Raw genomic sequence first — 18797 nt, forward strand, 5'->3', positions numbered from 1 at the left:
ACTTCCGGTCTCATAATTTCATTGATGAAGGGACAAAGAGGAACATAAAGGAAATGGTAGATAATGGGATGACACCTACAGCTATGTATGGATTACTTTCAGGTATGCACGGCGGGCCATCCTTAACCCCCTTTACAAGGAGGGCTGTGACAAGAATGGCGTATGCCATCAGAAGGGATGAGTGTAGCAATGATGTGCAGAAGACACTGAATTTTTTTAGGGAAATGCAATGCCGTAGTAAGAATTTCTTTTACACCATACAGATTGATGGTGCTTCAAGGATTAAAAATATATTTTGGTGTCATTCTCTTTCCAGATTAAGTTTTGACCATTTTGGGGATGCAATCACTTTTGATACTACATATCAGACTAATAGGTACAACATGCCATTTGGGATTTTTGTCGGTGTAAATAACCATTTTCAAACAGCAATTTTTGGTTGCGCTTTGTTGAGGGAGGAGACAATCGAAGCATTCAAGTGGCTTTTCCAAACATTTACTGATGCAATGCATGGGAAGAGGCCTGTAGCAATTTTAACAGGTATATGTTTATTTGGATGGATCAGTGGTGTGTTTAATGATATGTCTTCTGTTTTTAATCTCGAATGGTTGTGAACTTCTTTTTTAGATAACTGTCATCAAATGGAGGTGGCGATCAAAGCGGTTTGGCCTGAAACTATTCATAGAGTTTGCAAATGGCATGTTCTGAAGAATGCTAAGGAGAACTTGGGGAACATTTACAGTAAAAGAAGCAGTTTCAAACAGGAGTTCCACCGGGTGTTAAATGAACCCCAAACAGAGGCAGAGTTTGAGAAGGCATGGTCAGATTTAATGGAGCAGTACAATCTCGAGTCTAGCGTGTATTTGCGCAGGATGTGGGACATGAAGAAAAAATGGGCTCCAGCTTACTTCAGGGAATTCTTTTTTGCTAGGATGTCAACCACACAAAGAAGTGAGAGCATGAATCATGTTCTGAAGAAGTATGTAAAACCATCCTCTTCGCTACATGGATTTGCAAAGAGGTATGAGAATTTCTACAATGATAGGATTGAAGCGGAAGACGCTGAGGAGCATGATACATACAATGTATGTTTTTTTTTAATTATTTCCATATGATATATCGGTGTATGGTACTTTCTGCTGAACATGTTATAATATGCTTGTCATTTCTCGTGAACTGTAGGAGAAGGTTTCCACATTAACTAGCTCGCCCATTGAGAAACATGCTTCTCGGGTGTACACTAGGGGTGCATTTTCCAGGTTCAAGGAACAGTTCAAGCTAAGCTTTTCATTTATGGTTTATCATACTTCTGATCAGCATGTTCTGCAGCTAGTCCATATAGGTGATGACACCTTGCAAAGTTGGGGCAGCAAAGAATTTAAGGTTCAGGTTGACCTGACTGAACAAGATCTGTCATGTGGATGCAAGCTTTTTGAACACTTGGGAATTATATGCTCCCATATTATCAGAGTAAGTTTGAATATTAAGCAGTTCTCATAACGCTGTTGTGTTTTTGTGTGTTAATGCATAGTGTTTTTGCAGGTTATGGTACAGTATGGTTTCACGGAAATACCGAAGAAGTATATCCTGAAGAGGTGGACAAAAGATGCTAGAGATTCAATCCCAAAGCACTTGGAGGAGTCGTACTTGAAGGATAAGGAGGCGGCATCATCGAGAACTTATCGGAACACCCTCCTGCACAAGTCTGCACTTGATATGGTTAGACTTGGTGGTACTAGTTCAGAAACATATGAGAAGACAGTGGAAGTGTTGACAAAGCTGATTGGAGAACTTCAGGTCATGTGTACTTCGCAAGTTGTAAACAACAAGGAAATTCACTACGGAGATAGAACAATTGGGAAGAAACCTACTGGTGTGCAATTGGATGATAGTGTAGACAGTTCTGACTCGGAGCATGGAATGTCTGATGAATTTTGTGTAGCCGATGAGGACGGCATTGGACAGGATGTTTCTGCTGGTGAGGATTCAGTTGATGTGGACATGACTGATGTCAACGAAGAAGACATACTCCCTCCTGAGGTTAGAAGAAGTCGTGGACGACCGAGGAGTACCAGACTGATGTCGAAGGGAGAGACATCTAGCAAAGCAAAGAAGAAGAAGGCTAGTGAGAGTACCTCCAAGGACGAGTCGAAGAATCACGCCAAAGGAAAAAAAGAGTCAACGAAGCAGATTAGGTACTGCAAGCAATGTGGTGGTCATGGCCACTATAAGAGTACATGTGGTCGGAAATCTAGTTATGAGAGGAAGAAGTGAGTGTAATTATTCTGTTCAATGTTCTGCAGGGTTGATGTTAGCATTTCGTTTAGCATACAATGGAAATTTTATTATTATTAAATTTCGTCAGCAGAACATGTAGTTCATTTTGAATATTTACATTTGGCAAACATTGTAGGAAATTTGCGAACACTAGTTTTGTATTTTCCTATTTTCTGTTGTGCCTCAGAGTATGTGGTGAAGTTGTAGTCTTTGGAAGCATCCTATTGGAGCAGAACATGGCTAATTGTTTCTGCTAGAGGTAGTGTTGGACGAATCTTCGTGGGAGCCAAAAACGTTTTTCATCATGCTCTGCATCGGGAGCAGAACATGAAAAGAGTGCGTGTGGTGTTTTTTTAGATGGGGTTTAGCACGGTAGCAGAACATGGCTAGTAGTTTCTGCTGTTGTTCTGGTGGGATGTTTTCTCGGCAGCAGTACATGGCTAATAGTTTCTGCTGTTGTTTGGTGGGATGTATCCTCGTGGTAGCATAAATCAATTGGCATACTGTTCTGCTCTGGGAGCAGAACTTGTCTTTTTTTCGCCGGGCATGCACTGATTTGGATCGTGTCATGATCTGCTCTCTAAGTTTGGAGGAGAGCTGATCACGTAATGTACGGCAACAGAAGATGTAATTAGTTTGTAGTATTTAATTTGCCATAGGTGAACATCATGGATTTGATGTTGGGAAAATCTAAATTTATGATATTTGGAAGGTAAATGACAAATTCATTAATTTGGGAAGAGAATAACAGAGAACATGAAGCCTTGAAAAATGTTGAATAAGAACAAGACAAATATTATTGGGACCTAACAAATTTTAGATAATAATGATGTAACTGAATGTAATCTTTATTTTGGCATGCTTGCATAACATGCTCAGATCTTGTTAGATAACTTCAGGCAGTGAACGACGAAGTCCGGCAGAATAGCTTCGTTGCCTTTGAATGACAATAAGTTGGACAGAAATTCCTTTCGAAGATCTCGTTGATCCTGTTGTTAATATAGAAAAATATTTATTATAAAAGGAAGCTACTTCAATGAAACTTAAGTTGAACCTAGTGTGTACATAAAACTCACAGATTTTGGGGGGTTCACAAGGCGAGTTCCATCCCAGTTTCGCATGTAGTAGAGCACGTGAAAGGCACATTCCAGCCTACCAAAATTGTTATTATTGTAATGACCATAAATGAGTAGAATGAAAAAATTAATTTGGATCAAATTGGGAGCATGAACTGGAACCTGTTGTTTATAGCTGGGATGGCCGAAGGGAACTCAGAAACCCAGTTTGGTATATCCTCATCCCAATCTGGAAATGCAAGCTTCATGCACTCCTTCAGAGCAGATGAAATGTGAAATTTTGTTTTTAAGTGTCTTTCTGCTGTATCCTCTGATCTTTTCGAGGCGTCTCTCAGTGGGTCAAGAATGCATAATTTTTTTTTCTCCATATCAAATGCGTATAGAGAATAGTGCAATGGTTGAAGTAGTGGAATAAATATCTGCAAATTAATATTGACATTGCAAAAGTTAGTGGCCTGAACATTTGCACTTGATGTACTGAATTTTTCAAGATGCTGTTAATTATCAAACCAGGTGGCAACTAGGTACGTCATATGGTATCAGAGAGTCATCTTTGAATGAGGGGAGATGATCCTCTGGGTTCCACTGGTCATCACCAGCTGTTGCAAACATCTACAGCGCCATATTGTGTTAAAACACACCATATTTCAGAATTAAAATAGTCTAGAGTAATTGGAAGCACTTACTGCAAAATCTTGATTTAAGAAATGTCTCCAGCATACAAAATCAGTTCCTCCAAATCTCTGTATCTCATCCGCTGCTAATACTTGAACTGCAACATTGAATGTTTCTTCTTGCATTTGAGTGTCTAGCCGAATAGCCTGTTGTATGTCATGTAGGCTTAATGACATAGGGACAGGTTGGGAGATGTGAACCCAGATTTTCCTGTTAAATGTGATATCTTTACAATTAGTGGTGAAAGAAAGGAACATTTCAGGTAGGTGGCTTACATTAGAGCTTATGCATAAGCGATTGAAGTTGTATATGTGTATAAATCATCAAGTGTTTCAGATAGGTGGCTTACTTAAGAGCTTCTGCATCAGTGATTGAAATTGCATATGTGTATAAATCATCAAGTGCCTTCTGGTCATGCCTGACGAAAGAGTGTTGCTTGCTCAGAAATGGTGATTTCACCGAATGGCTTGGTTTAATCGACCTCTTTGGCCGATCGAATAGGATATCAGAAGGACCGCCGATAATTCTCCTCTTGGATTTAGGTGGGAGCTTTGTACATGCGTACTCCTCACGCATGAAAATCCTCGCCCCACTCGTCTCTTTCAACATAGAGTACGGAGAGAAACTACTAAGTTTAGTTTGTTGGTAACCTATTATGAGACAGAACAGTAAGAGTGAGACATATTATGTGCATGTGGTTGGTTATGAATGAAAATGAAAAACTGATACAGGCTTGTGGGTATCATTACCTCCATGCGAAGAGGGAGTTTTGTGCACTGCATTACCTTATCCGGATTTGTCAGAGGCATCTACTGACTTTGAGATTGGCTGATCTGGGGTACGTGCTAAAAAGTTGAGTTCTTGTTCTTTGTCAGAGTCTTCAGCCACATTGGAGATGTCATGACCTGGGGTACATGCCACCATGTTTGCTTCTTCGATATCTTGTGTTATTCCTAGATTAAAGCTTGGGGGCTCGATGTCAGACCTGGCATCGTAGGTACGATCCACATGGATAGCCTGTGTACAGATATATCAACAATTCTTATGGAAAAATGGATTCTTTTTATATTGAATAGATTGACAAACTACATGAGATTGCACCTCTATCAAACTCCATCTGTTTCACTAGCTCTTTTTGCTGATCACCAAAACCTGAGAATAGATCTGAGAGAATAGCAGGAGTGCACCTGGTGTAAATTTTTTCTTGTACTACCTTTTTACCCTTGATGCCACTTGTTTTTTTGGAATTTGATACTGCAGAACCAGGTAGCTGCTTCCGCTGATGCATCTTTCTTGCTTGAGCAGCATGAAGGGCTCTAGTGAAAACAGAACTAGAGCCACCACCACCTGAAACATTCGCACCTGCTGCAGGACTGCAAAGGTGCTGCAAATGCAAAAACATAAACAAAACAAATTAGTAAGAGATACGATCAAAAAAAGACTCAAAGATTAGGAAAAAAAATCCATCAATGGCTGCCGCGAGCTTCGACGGCGCCGGTGTTGGGGCGCTCGGCGTGCACGCGGCACATTGGGGCGCTCCTCTCCGGCAGCCTGCAGCCTGACACTGCTATACCGTACCAATGTCAGGTTGGTGCTGTTCATCGTCGCCATGGCCGGCACCACATTCACTGCAAAATAACAGATGAATATGGCAACAAACCTTGGAACTGGAGTTCTCCATGCTAGACCTTTCAATGTTATCTGCAACGCAGCCGCCGGCGAGGCTACTAATCTGAGTTTAGATGGGTTAAGAACTCTCAAAACGCAAAGAACAGTTTTAGATCGATAATGTTCTGCTCGACGGGATAATCATCCTGCTTTCTCGCTTTGGATAAGCAAACTGAAGAGCGAAAAAACCACCCTGAAATATATCTGGTCAGCTGTCTCCGAACAAAATTCTATCTACAACAAACTCAGGAATCTTGATTCAATTTTCGAATCTGCTACAGAACAGAAACAATCTTGTTGACCCCGAGGGAAAAAAATACGGGTAAAAGAAAACGGGTAAAAGTATTCGATTCAATAAACCCGTTAATAGTCATTACCATTATCTGGGCAAACGAATTGAATTGGTGGCGGACAGGGAGGGAGTAGCTACTCCCGGTAGTAGTATATATATATATATATATATATATATATATATATATATATATATATATATATATATATATATATATATATATATATATATATATATATATATATATATATATATATATATATATATATATATATATATATATATATATATATAAAACGACGCTTAACACGGTAACCAGACCCACCCCCACTCCACCCATTTTGATTATGATATTTGACTACTACACGTCCTCAGTCCCACGTGCTGCGCAACCCTCCTCCCTCTCCCCCCACACCACCAATGCGTATCCCCATAGTACCACACATATTGATTCGCGAGTTAAATCTTTACTACTACATAGCTCACCATACATACTCATATTTAGTCAGTTAAATTTTATCTAAGTGTTATTCAGCAACTATAATAAACATCACGTTTAGTCATGTATATTTTTTTTTCAAATTTTTTAGGAATCATTTTGACTCACATTGAAACAAATCAGTTATTTTTTAACTGCCATCGAAGGTAGTCTCTTTTTTTTTTCACTCCAACTCATCCGACACTAAGTTATTTTTTAACTATGAACACAATTAATTGTTAACTACGAGCCATTTTTTTTAATTTTTTCCAGGCACAATGTATACAGCAGCGATTTTTCAGTCATTTCAAACTATTGTAGTTATCGTCTCCCCACTTTTTTCGGTTAGTTTTTTTTTTCTCGCCGGCGACAGTGAGCGCCCTTCTTCTCTCGCCGCCTGTGCAGCGGAGGTCGCCCGCGCCGCCGCAAGTTCCTTCCAGGCGGGGATAAGCGGCTGCGAGGTAACGTGCTACACAACACCGCCCCAAAACATTTTCCCCTATTGGATGGCGACTTGGGCGCTCCATCGACTGCTGGATGGCACCATGCGGTTGAGGCTGCGACACCCCCCCCCCCCCCCCCAAATGGCACCGTCGGCTGCCCCTCTGTCACCGACATCCATCCCATCGCCGGATCTAGGAGAGCTTCGCCCGAATCCTCTTTTGATTCTTGCGTGTCGGTGGTGGGTGGAGAGCAGCGGTACCAACGACATTTGAAGCACAGAGGGTGGCAGGATTCGGAGAGGAGGCTGCGGATCTGGGGTCCGATGGGTCGTTCTCCCTCCTCCCCTAAAGCGGTGGCGAAGAATGTCAGTAAATTGTCGTTGCCGTCGTGCGCGGCAGGTCAGCGCCGGCAAAGAATACAGGAGGTCCGTGTAGCAGCTGTAGTCAATTGAAATCTATTTCAGGTACAGCTCGTTAGTTCCTATCAACTAGTAGCGTTATATGGTATCAGTAGTTTTTTTATCAGCCTGTATTGGATTGCACCGTCGTTTTGATTTTGGATGAGCTATGTGCCTGTGTTGGCTGTGGGGATGCGGTTTTGTTAAGATTGGGTAGTAACCACTGATTAATGCCTGCCGACAGAAGGGCATGCGTTTCTCAATTGGCGGCCAACGTGAACCTTTGTTTCACAGGCAACTTCATTCCTAGCCAACGGGATGAAGTTAATATATGTCAGGTACCTAACAGAACTAATCTTTCTGATGTTTTGACTGATCTTTGATTCATGTCTTTTGTATCCGTGTATTGAGTGGACACATCCAACCTAAACACATTAGAAGTTGTTTGGTGGATGGCTTCGCTTGGTGCTATAAGTGTATATGTGATGATTCATGCATGCAGGGCTGTTCTTAGCTTCTGAAAACAACAGAAGAACTAGGATGATCTGTAGATGTGCACATGTGGCCTAGAGTCAGCTTAGGTGTCGCATTCTCTGACAAACGATTGCTTTGGTAAACCAAGACTGGTGTTTTTTATTAGTACTAATTTGGTTTATTTGATTAGTTGTATATACAATCAATTGTTTCCTGTAAATAATTTTGACTGAACGTTACAATTGAAGTTATTCTATGTCCTCCATGGCATTCAGATGGTAACTGAAAATATATGATCGCTGGTAGGACTATGTGCTTTCAACTCTGTAGCTTGCAGCAGTTCTCTTGGTAAAAACGAGCCAAAAATTCTCTAATAAGCTTAATCCACACGATCAACAATTCATAAGCCTCTTATCAACGCTTTGCCACTTATCCCTGATATGTACCACCAAATGCCCATTTCGATTTCCCATGAGCTTGCACTTGCATTAATTTTTGGCTTTTCAGCCTGCAAACATCACCATGTCCTGTGCAATGCTCAGTTGCTCATAGCCTCATACTATGAGTCAATCCACTAAGGCATGCCTACTCATAGTGCATTTATATATGGCAAATTTTGGTCTTGCAGGAACACAATGTAACCCGGTGGACTCGAAGATGATGAAATGCATCATGCGGTGACATGGGAAACATTGTCGCTAGCGCCGGAGGTATAACTTTCAACAATCACTAATAATGCACCTCTGTTGGTTGTTAGTGCACTAATCTTTTGAGGCATTACTGATTTTATGGTCTGCATGTTTAATAGCGGCCATGCTTGATCCTGGGCTGCCCATCCTGATTCCTAATGCTACCGCCACACAGTCCTGTTCTACGCTGGTTGGTTGGCGAGCCAGCCGCCTCCACTACAACATTCGTCCATCAAAGATGGATCCCGTGGAGAAGAGGAGGATCTGCTGATCTGAATTTCTTTGATGATTTTTGTTGGAGTGTTTATATCCTTTGTAATTTTTTTACTTTTGAGTTTAAGCATGTAATTTGTTTATTGTATAGTGTGTGTCTGAATGTAACAGAACCCGTGTGTAAAAGAAAATATTGTTAATATCTGACCGGCAGTGATTTATTTACTCACGGGCTGACATACTGTTGTAGGGTCAAAACAAGTAATTTTTTAACTCACCGTGTTAGGCTCCAAAGTAATTTATTTACTCGCGGTCTAACAGGGACGAAATAACAAGGAATGATTTTTTTACTGGAGGAACGGAAAGAAGAATCGAACGAGAGGGAGAGAAAAGCGGGAGTGGGAGCGTGCGCCAAAATAAAAAATTTACTCGTGGCTGTAGGCTCCAAAGTAATTTTTTTACTCGCGGTCTAACAGGAAAGAACGGAATAATAGCAGAAAAACTTTTACTGGAGGACCGAGAAGAGGGGTGGAACGAGAGGGATGCGGTGGGATTTTTTTTCCGGGATCGGGAAAAAACGGAAAATCCGGAGGCCAGCAGTGATGAGAGTCGCGCTACTAACTATCGTAGCGCCACACACGCGCCATGTAGCGCTACCGTGTGTGTCTACATACATACATACATACATACATACATATATATATATATATATATATATATATATATATATATATATATATGTATATATATATATATATATATGTATATATATATGTATATATGTATATATATATGTATATATGTATATATATATGTATATATGTATATATATATGTATATATATATGTATACATATATATATATATATATATGTATATATATATGTATACATATATATATACATATATATATATACATATACATACATATACATATATACATACATACATATACATATATACATACACTGGTGGAGAAACCATCTTTAATCGGTCGGCCAAAATACACAATAGTCTCGGTTGCAATAAAAACCGAGACTAAAGATATCTTTAGTCCCGGTTCAAAAGGATAGAGTTTTTTTTTTATCTTACCAACCGGGACTAAAGATCTACACTAACCGGGACTAAAGATCTCTATTATCTTTAGTCCCGGTTAGTGTTACCAACCGGGACTAAAGATAGATCTTTAGTCCCGGTTGGTAACACCAACCGGAATAAAAGATCGGCATGCGCAACATGGGCGGCGAAGAGTACGAGACCAAATCGAGGAGGAGGAGGAGCAGTTAATATATTCTATCTCCTCCCTGGCCTTATCTCTTCCTCCTCCATATCTCTTCCTCTTCTTCCTCCTCTCCTTTTAACTTCTCTCCTCCTTTTCCTCTTTCTCCTCTACCAGCGCCGGCGGGCGGAGGGCCTGGCGGCCGGCGGCGCGGAGGCCCGGACGGCCTCGCGGGCGGGAGGGGGGGCGGCCCGGGCGGCCTCGCGGGCAGCGCGGTGGCCGGGCGGCGCAGCGGCCCAGGCGGCCTCGCGGGCAGCGCGGTGGCTGAGCGGTGCTGCGGCCCGGGTGGCGCGGTGGGTGGGGGCGGCGCGGCGTTGGGCGGTGCGGTGGCGGGCGGTGCGGCGAAGGGCCAGGCGGCCTCGCGGCGGGCGGCGCTCCGGCGGCCGGCGGCTGGCGGCCGGCGCGGCAGTGGCAACGGGCTTTTTTTTCTTCTTCTTTTTAGAATTTGTGATTCGGATCTGTGTATTTGATTTGTGTGTGATGTGAATGTGATGTATCTATGATGAATTTTGTAAAATTTGTGATGTATCTGTGATGTATCGATTTGGGGAGTTGAGGATTTGGGGATAATTTATTTGGGATTTTGGGAAGGGGATGTGGTGAAATCAATATAATGAAGAAAAGAAAATAATAATGGAGCAACCGGATCTAGCTAGTCTAGCTCTATCTTTAGTCCCGGTTGGTGTTACCAACCGGGACTAAAAAGGCTCTATCTTTAGTCCCGGTTGGTAACACCAACCGGGACTAAAAATGGATTTTTACTCCCGGTTTTTTCACCCGGGACTAAAGATAGTGATCTTTAGTCCCGGATTGGTAGTCCCGGTTTGAAAACCGGGACTATAGGGGGGTTACGAACCGGGAGTAAAGCCCCTTTCTCCACCAGTGATACATATATACATATGTACACATATATATACATATGTACATATATATACATATATACATATATATATACATCTCTCAACTTACAAAACCGTTCACTTTAGATCCTTTTGTGGTTTTTATCCTGATTTTGTCTTACATGGTGGCTAAGTCAGCGCAGAACCCACATGGGCTCCATATGTCAGAATGCCAGGTCATCTCTCTCCCTCCTCTTCTCTCCCTTCCTCATCTCTCTCTCTCACTTCTCTCCTCTCTGCATGGCGGCTGGTGGGTGGGGACGAGGTCACCAGGGCGAGGCGGGAGAGGAGATTCTGTGGACGTCGCGTGCGACCTCGGGGTCGGACCGTCGACACGAGAGAAGGGAGGCGGCGGCGGCTGCGACGGTTGAGAAGGGAGAGGCAGACGGCGGCGAAGCAGGGTCGGCGGCTGGCGACCACGCGGGAAGAAGCTGGGCGGCGGCGTGGGAAGAAGCTATCTTATACGTCGTGCCCGTTCCGCCCACAACCGCCTGCTCCACTCGCCGCTCCTCCGCGCTCACACACTCCTGCCGCCCACGCCACCCTCGCTCTCCCCATTCGGCTCCCCATCGATGCCATTTGCCTCCGCCTCGTCGATGAGGTTCGACCATTGTCGAGGCGGAGATGTATAACTGGACGACGACGGATTCGCTTTCTTCTTTCCCCTCGCTTCTCCTCTCTCTCCCCTCCAGATGGTCGACATTGACCGTCGCCTGCCGGTGCCGCACGACCTCCTGCACCCGCCCTCCCACATCGCCGGCTTCCATGGCCTCTCCACAGCCAAAACCAAACACTTCAAATGGTGTCGCCGCCTCCCGCGCACGCACCGCGGCGCCGACGGCGTGTACCTTGCTGCCACAGCCTCTTCCTCTCCCGCAGCGCGCCTGCCAGCCGCTCGTCTGCTCCGCAGACCAACAGCTCCCCGTACTGTCGCCTGCTCCGTCAACCGCTCGCCCGGTCCTCCGGCAGGCCAATGCGGCGGGCGCAGCTACCGCCGCCGCTCCGCCCAACGCCCGCCCGCTCCGCCAGCCGGCTGCTCCCCGCGCCGTCGCCCGCTCCTCCAGCTGGCCGCTCCACCCCGCGTCGTGCCCTCTCCAGCGATCTGCTTGGAGGGGAGGGGAGAGAGGATAGAGAGAAGAAGGGAAAAGAGACTAAGGTTTCACTTACATGTGGGGCCCACGTAGGTCCTACGCTGACGCAACCGCCACGTCGGACAAAACTGGAGTCAAAACCACCGAAGGACATATAGTAAACGGTTTTCTAAGTTGAGGGATGTTATATATCTGGTTTTGAGATTAGGGGACGATTTTGTAACTCGATGATAAGTTGAGAGACCTTCGGTGTACTTTTTTCCGAGACAGAAATACCCCTCTATTGGGCCGACCCATTAAAATGGGCTAGGAAAATGTTATCCCGACCTCCAAGGATTAACTTTTAATCTTAACAGTCCAGTCCATTCATGTCACCTTATTTCATTCTAATGTTCTATTCATTTTCATTTCCCATTCCACCCTTCATAACCCATTATCGAAACTCACGCTCCGGCCTCTGGGCTAGTAGCAATGTGTTTGCTTTAGGCGTATATTTGGTAGTGATATGATTGCAAATGCTCTTGTTTAGCACAACTCTAGATTTTAGGTCATGTTGAAAGTTTATATATGTTAAATTATAGTTGTTTAAAGTTTCGTATTTTATTTTAAATAAAAGTAAAATTATTTATCCAAATGTTACAGAGAAAATTTGATCTATAGCAATGGGAAAAAAATCAGTACTAAAAAATAGCACAAAATTTTCCCTTTTCAACAAGAAGCATATGCCACTTAGTTTTTCTTCAATTCATAGCACTCCTGTCATATGTTCCGTTCATGTATGTAGGTTTATATACTATTTTTTTTTGTTACCTTTATTTTCTGTGCTACAGAAATTTTCTCAACTAGGAAGGTAGCCCGCGCATTCGAGCGGGCATGTACCGTATGTAGGATGAATTTAAGAAACTTATAGGAGCGGTATAACAGCGAAATAATATCTGCAACGTTTAAAATTGTGATTGTTTCCATGAATTTTCTTCGTTAGCATCACAAAACGAATTTAATTGTTATTTATAAAATTATCTATTGAAGATTGGGGTTGGTATGGTACCTTAAGAGTCTAAGACATATGACTCTTGAAGTTCCATATGGAAAGTGTAAAACTTAAGTTATAAAAGATATTACATATACAACCATATATAATTAATGGTTGTACTGATTTATGTAGAAAAATTGATACTAACTTTATTATTTGGCAGATATCGATTGGCCATAGCTATGGATAATTCCTCATAGGAAATTATGAATATGTGTACAGTATAGGGATACAAATTAGAAAAAAAAAGTAGAAGTTATGAGAAAAAAACAAAATATATGACCCTCAATTTTTACCTAATTCGGTAGTCCATCATTTCTAACCATTGGATATTCAGATGATCTAACATATTGTGTATAGTCCAACCAACCAAATTATTCGTCTTTCCTCATTACAGATGTTGGACATGTTAATCCGGATAAATCTATGTATCTATGATTTACATATATAAAAATTTAAGTATAATAAAATATACACCCTACTCTACCAATGCAGCGAACGATGTGTGCGACAGGTTCGCCACGGCTGGCTTCAACACGAACATGATCGCGTACCTGACGCAGCAGCTGCACCTGCCGCTGGTGGCAGCCTCGAATCTCCTCACCAACTTCACCGGCACGGCTGATTCCTTCGCCGGCCACCTCTGGACCACCGCCGCCCCCAGCGTTCTGTCCCAGCTCGGCATGCTCGGCCTCGTCGTGTCCGCGCTCGTCCCTGCTCCGCCCCGCGCCGTGCAGCGCTGCCGCCGCCGCCCTGTGACAATGACTATTTAGAGTATGTACAAATACATATGTACGCACGCACTGAGGAGAGGGTGGGCCTATGGGAGAATAGGTGGGCTGTGGGATTTTTTTTTCTAAAGATAAATATAATAGTTGAAAATAGTAGGTCTAGCGATTTATTATTATAGAAATAGTGGGTCCACCAATTTATTATAACGCCACGTGATGGCTTAGAAGCGTTTGTAGGATTCTCACGTGGTAGCTTGAGAGCGTTTGTAGGAAGTTTAATGGACTTTTAGTATATAATAGATAGAAGATAGATAAATAGATGTTTTGACATAGTCGTAAATTCAGATTCATGAACTTGTGAATCTAGAATACCCAGCCCCAAAACATGTTGGATCCGGAGTTGTGCCAAACATTCCCCTATTAGGGGAAACTACTTCATTTATTGATCAAATTTATTCAGTCCATATGCGTCCCTAAATCAACAGCAGATGAACACGGTCGCCAAGGCAAAACAACAACATGCCAAGAACACAACAACAGAGATTATTCTTCTTGGTTACTGATGATTATTTTTGTATCGCATTGATCAGATTTTGGGGACGGCGGCGAGGGCTTCCTGCAGCTTCTCGTCGGAGTGGGAGAGGTCGACCATGTCGCCCCTCAGGTACTTCTCGTAGGACGCCAGGTCGAAGTGGCCGTGCCCGCACATGGCCATCAGGATCACCTTCTTCTCCCCCGTCCTCTTGCACTCCATCGCCTCCCTGATCGCCGCCGCGATCGCGTGCGTCGGCTCCGGCGCCGGGATGATCCCCTCCGTCCGCGCAAATTTCAACGCAGCTGGAGTTCAAAGCAAAAACAATTATGCAATCACATACATCAGCTTTCGGGAGAACGAAATCATGGATAATTTCAGATTATAATACTTTCTAGTATTACCCACATTTATATAGATATTAATGAATTTAGACATACATATATGTCTAGATTCATTGGCATATATATGAATGTGGGCAATGCTAGAAAGTCTTATAATATAAAACGGAGATCTAGCATTATAATATAAAACGGAGATAGTAGTACGGAGTACCATCGAAGCATTCAGTTTGTTGGATGGCAATGGCTTCCATGAATCCAAGCTCATACACATGGGAGATTAGTGGCGCCATTCCATGGTAGCGAAGCCCTCCTGCAATTGCAAACAATGGCTTGGGTTTATTAGCAACCAAGAACTTCAAATTGGAGCAAGAACTGAAGAAGTGTGCATTGTTGAGATCGATAAAAGAATTCGAGACCTGCATGGATGGGGTCGGGGACGAATCCATGGCCGAGGGTGTGCATCTTCATGAGCGGCGTGAGGCCGGCGGTGTCGCCGAAGTCGTAGGCGTAGACGCCCTTGGTGAGCGTCGGGCACGCCGCCGGCTCGACGGCCTTGAACGCCGGGCTCATCCTGCCGGCGAGCTTCTCGCGCATGAACGGGAACACCAGCCCGCCGAAGTTGGACCCGCCGCCAGTGCAGCCGATGACGACGTCGGGGACGTCGCCGGCGGCCGCCAGCTGCTCCAGGCACTCCTCCCCAATCACCGTCTGGTGGAGCAGCACGTGGTTGAGCACGCTGCCGAGGCAGTACTTGGTGTCGGCGTCCCTCGCCGCCACCTCCACCGCCTCCGAGATGGCGATCCCGAGGCTGCCCGGGCTCGCCGGGTCGCGTTCCAGGATCCTCCTCCCCGACTCCGTCGCCGCCGACGGCGACGGGTGCACCGTGGCGCCCCACGTCTCCATCATCAGCCGCCGGTACGGCTTCTGGTCGTACGACGCGCGCACCTGCCACACCTCGCAGGTGAGCCCGAACAGGCTGCTCGCGAACGACAGCGCGCTGCCCCACTGCCCGGCGCCGGTCTCCGTCACCACGCTCCTCACCCCGGCGGCGGCGTTGTACCACGCCTGCGGCACCGCCGTGTTCGGCTTGTGCGACCCCGCCGGGCTCGTCCCCTCGTACTTGTAGTAGATCTTCGCCGGCGTGCCCAGCAGCTTCTCCAGCCTCCTCGCCCTGCATCACCAATATATCCGCCATTGCAACAACTTTTAACAAAGAACTCTTCTGAATTCCAGCGCTGAGATTGGCAACAATGCAGACGAAGTTCTAGAGGCTCATTGGTTGACCACATTTCCTAATAGCTTATCCACGAATAAAAATTACTGCCTCAAATTGTTTAACATAAATTAAATTAATGTTTGAGAAAAAAGAAACTATAGTGACCGTATAGGTAAGAGTGGAAGTCTGGAAGGGTGGTTAAAAGTATAATAGGAAAAAAAACTTAATGAAATATGATTGACAAGACAATCAGTACTTCATTGTGATAACTATTTTGGGACAAATCTGAATCTAATAAATACAATAATTATGAGATGGAGATAATGATTTATAGGTGAACCTTTTGTATGTGCATTCTTAGGCAGCGTTAGTTCTGGGAGATTAGAGATAGAATGCACATCGTTTTCCACGTGCACGCTTCCCAAACTATTAAACGGTGTGTTTTTTGCAAAAATTTTCTATAGGAAAGTTGCTTTAAAAAATCATATTAGTCCATTTTTAAAATTTGAAATAATTAATATTTAATTAATCATGCACTAATAGCTCACCTCGTTTTGCGTATCTTTCCAATCTTCTCTATCTCCCCTTTCTCAAACACAGCCTTAGTGATTTAAAAGCCAATATCCAATAAAAACTACGTTGAAAATATTTCAAAATCAGCTTCAAAATTAAGCTTGAAAATTCACATTTTGGCTTTAACTTTGGTTTATTAGGCCTACCGATGGAGATGCTAGTGTTCTACCTGATCAGCGGCGTCGGGCGCCAGAGCTTGTAAACCTCGGCGACCTCCTCCGGGATGTCGATGAACCGCTCCTCGGTCACCTCCTGCCTGATCAGCTCGTCGGGGAAGAGAGGGGACAGGTCACTAGGGTTCAGTGGCTGGTGCGTCTGCGGGTGCAGCGGCGGCGGTGGCTTCACCGGCAGGTCGGCGACGAGGTTGTACCATTGCTTCGGGATGCTCACAGGATTCGAGCTGGCCCTGGCAGTGAAGCTTCTTCTTCTGACAGAAGCTCTCTGCTTTGGTTTGCAAAGGAGTGAGGCTTTTTCTGAACCTGCTGCTGCAATACAGGTAGTAGTGTTCATCAGGTTAGTGTGTGTGCAGATTTGCAGCTCCAGAATTCAGAAATTAGATTGAAGGCCTGTTCACTTTGATGCCATTTTCAACCTTACTTTTAGTAAGGTTGCTAAAAAAGTGGCTACATTTAATTTGCTGCCAAATTTTAATAACTATATAAAAAATCCTGCCAAAATTTTGACAACTATACTAAAATTTTAGCAATGCCAAAATTTGATAAGGTTTTTTTGGCATCAAAGTGAACAGGCCCGAAAAAAAAAGATATACTACTATTAATTTCCATAAGATCTAGATAAGCATTTTTCAGCCACATATCTGATATCTCAAAGTGTTGAAATTGTTGCATAGAAACTGAGTGCTAGGAGTGTGGTACACTGATTAATATTTAATTTGGACATGTACTACCAAGATGATGTCTACTCCTAACTGAAACATTTATGTTTTGCCTTGCCCCCACAGTACTGCAATTTGGTTTAAGATTCCCAATTCTGCAGGACGGTTAGAAGGGAGAGAAAATACTGAACTTACATAATCTGTACCAACATCATCATCATCTATTATGTTCATCTGTAATCAACTATTGCACATTTAGAAGGAATGAAAATCAATCAGAAGTGCCCAACTGGGGTATTCTACTGGTTAGTTTACTTTATCCCACTTTGTTTTTCTCTAAGGAGAGAATGCTACTGATTAATTTAATTTAATTTTATGCTAGGAGGTCATACTACTGTTGATGGGTTTGGGCCGGATAGCAGACAGAACAGGATCACAACTAACAACTGATAACATAATAAATTCCTTGAGATCCAAGTGCACAGAAACACAAGTGTAAAATAAATAAAGTAATGGGTTGAGTTCTTGGGTTGCTCTACAGGAGTAACAAGAAACATAAACCAATCCAATCCAATCCAAGAACAGCAGCAAAACACAACACACCCGTTGCTCCCATCTCCTCCAAGACGATATCTATGTTGGGCCATCAATCAAATCAACCCAATCTAAAGAATCCAAGAAAGTACTATAAACCCAATAGCACAAGAGGGCACGATGAGATGCAGGGATCCACCTTGTCGGAGCAGGGGAGGTCGGACGGAGGCGGTGGTGGCCATTCTTTCTCCCTCTCTTCCGCTCCCGACGACCCTCGCCGCCGGCGCCGGCTTGCCGTCGGTTCGCCGGAGTAACTGGTCAACCCCAAACGCGAGCTGGAGAGCTGCCTCTCTGCCTGCTCTCTCCTGTGATGCAGCTGGTTTTTGTAGTGGCCAGCTCTGACGGATGCAGCAATTTTTATTGTTCTATCTAGGTGGTGGTGCTTCTCCCGGCTTGCGTTTGATGGCAAAGGGAAGGGAGGGAGGGAGGGAGGAGAGGAGACTCGGTTTTGCTACTGCGCCATCGGATCAACGCAACTGAATGCGATGGCAATGGCAACTCTGCAATCGCAAGCGCAAGCACGGCGGCGGATGCAGCGAGATGGCACGTGGGGAAATTGACTGGGGCATTGGATCCTCTGCATCTGTGTGAAATGTCCCTAAGTTTCCGTGTCTAAAGTTTAACTGTCCGTCTTATATGAATTTTTTTATAATTAGTATTTTTATTGTTGTTAGATGATAAAACATGATTAATACTTTATGCGTGACTTATCTTTTTAATTTTTTTTCATAATTTTTCTAAATAAGACAGATGATCAAACGTTGGATACGAAAACCCAGGGTTTGCCTTTTTTGGACGGAAGGGAGTACTACTGACTTGAGCTGATGATGCTAATGACACAACAACTCCTCAGTACACATTTTTTGATGCTAATGACACAACAACTCCTCAGTACACATTTTTTTTCCTGCGAAGACGCAAAAAGATTGCACGTCAATCTATTAGAACCGTACACATGCAATAGAAGTCACATGAGATATGTTTAGGT

General features: G+C 43.8%; 2 protein-coding genes and 1 long non-coding RNA gene across 6 annotated transcripts; 2 read left to right on the plus strand and 1 right to left on the minus strand.

The window, feature by feature from the left end:
- Positions 1-677: 677 nt before the first annotated feature.
- LOC136356872 (protein FAR1-RELATED SEQUENCE 5-like) lies at positions 678-2446 on the plus strand. The gene is made up of 3 exons (XM_066311396.1): positions 678-1085; positions 1183-1470; positions 1543-2446. The coding sequence occupies exons 1-3, from the start codon at positions 831-833 to the stop codon at positions 2272-2274; spliced, it is 1275 nt and encodes a 424-aa protein (XP_066167493.1). The 5' UTR covers positions 678-830; the 3' UTR covers positions 2275-2446.
- A 4334-nt stretch (positions 2447-6780) lies between these two features.
- Positions 6781-8908, plus strand: LOC9269820 (uncharacterized). 2 transcript variants are annotated; one of them, XR_010741779.1, is made up of 4 exons: positions 6781-7373; positions 7552-7645; positions 8410-8491; positions 8590-8908. It is a non-coding gene; the product is annotated as an uncharacterized lncRNA (long non-coding RNA). The 2 variants fall into 2 exon arrangements; XR_010741778.1 differs by lacking the exon at positions 7552-7645.
- Positions 8909-14115: 5207 nt separating this feature from the next.
- LOC4341584 (uncharacterized) lies at positions 14116-18311 on the minus strand. 3 transcript variants are annotated; one of them, XM_015788507.2, is made up of 5 exons: positions 17949-18311; positions 16550-16859; positions 15008-15762; positions 14803-14901; positions 14116-14552 (listed from the first exon to the last, which is right to left on the minus strand). In XM_015788507.2, exons 1-5 carry the CDS (start codon positions 17989-17991, stop codon positions 14302-14304), a joined length of 1458 nt encoding a protein of 485 aa, XP_015643993.1. In that variant the 5' UTR covers positions 17992-18311; the 3' UTR covers positions 14116-14301. The 3 variants fall into 3 exon arrangements, with proteins under 3 accessions (XP_015643993.1, XP_015643992.1, XP_015643991.1); XM_015788506.2 differs by having other exon boundaries at positions 16550-16862; XM_015788505.2 differs by having other exon boundaries at positions 16550-16865.
- Positions 18312-18797: the final 486 nt, after the last annotated feature.

The sequence above is a fragment of the Oryza sativa genome, chromosome 6 (genome assembly GCF_034140825.1).
Source record: "Oryza sativa Japonica Group chromosome 6, ASM3414082v1".
NCBI lineage: Eukaryota > Viridiplantae > Streptophyta > Magnoliopsida > Poales > Poaceae > Oryza > Oryza sativa.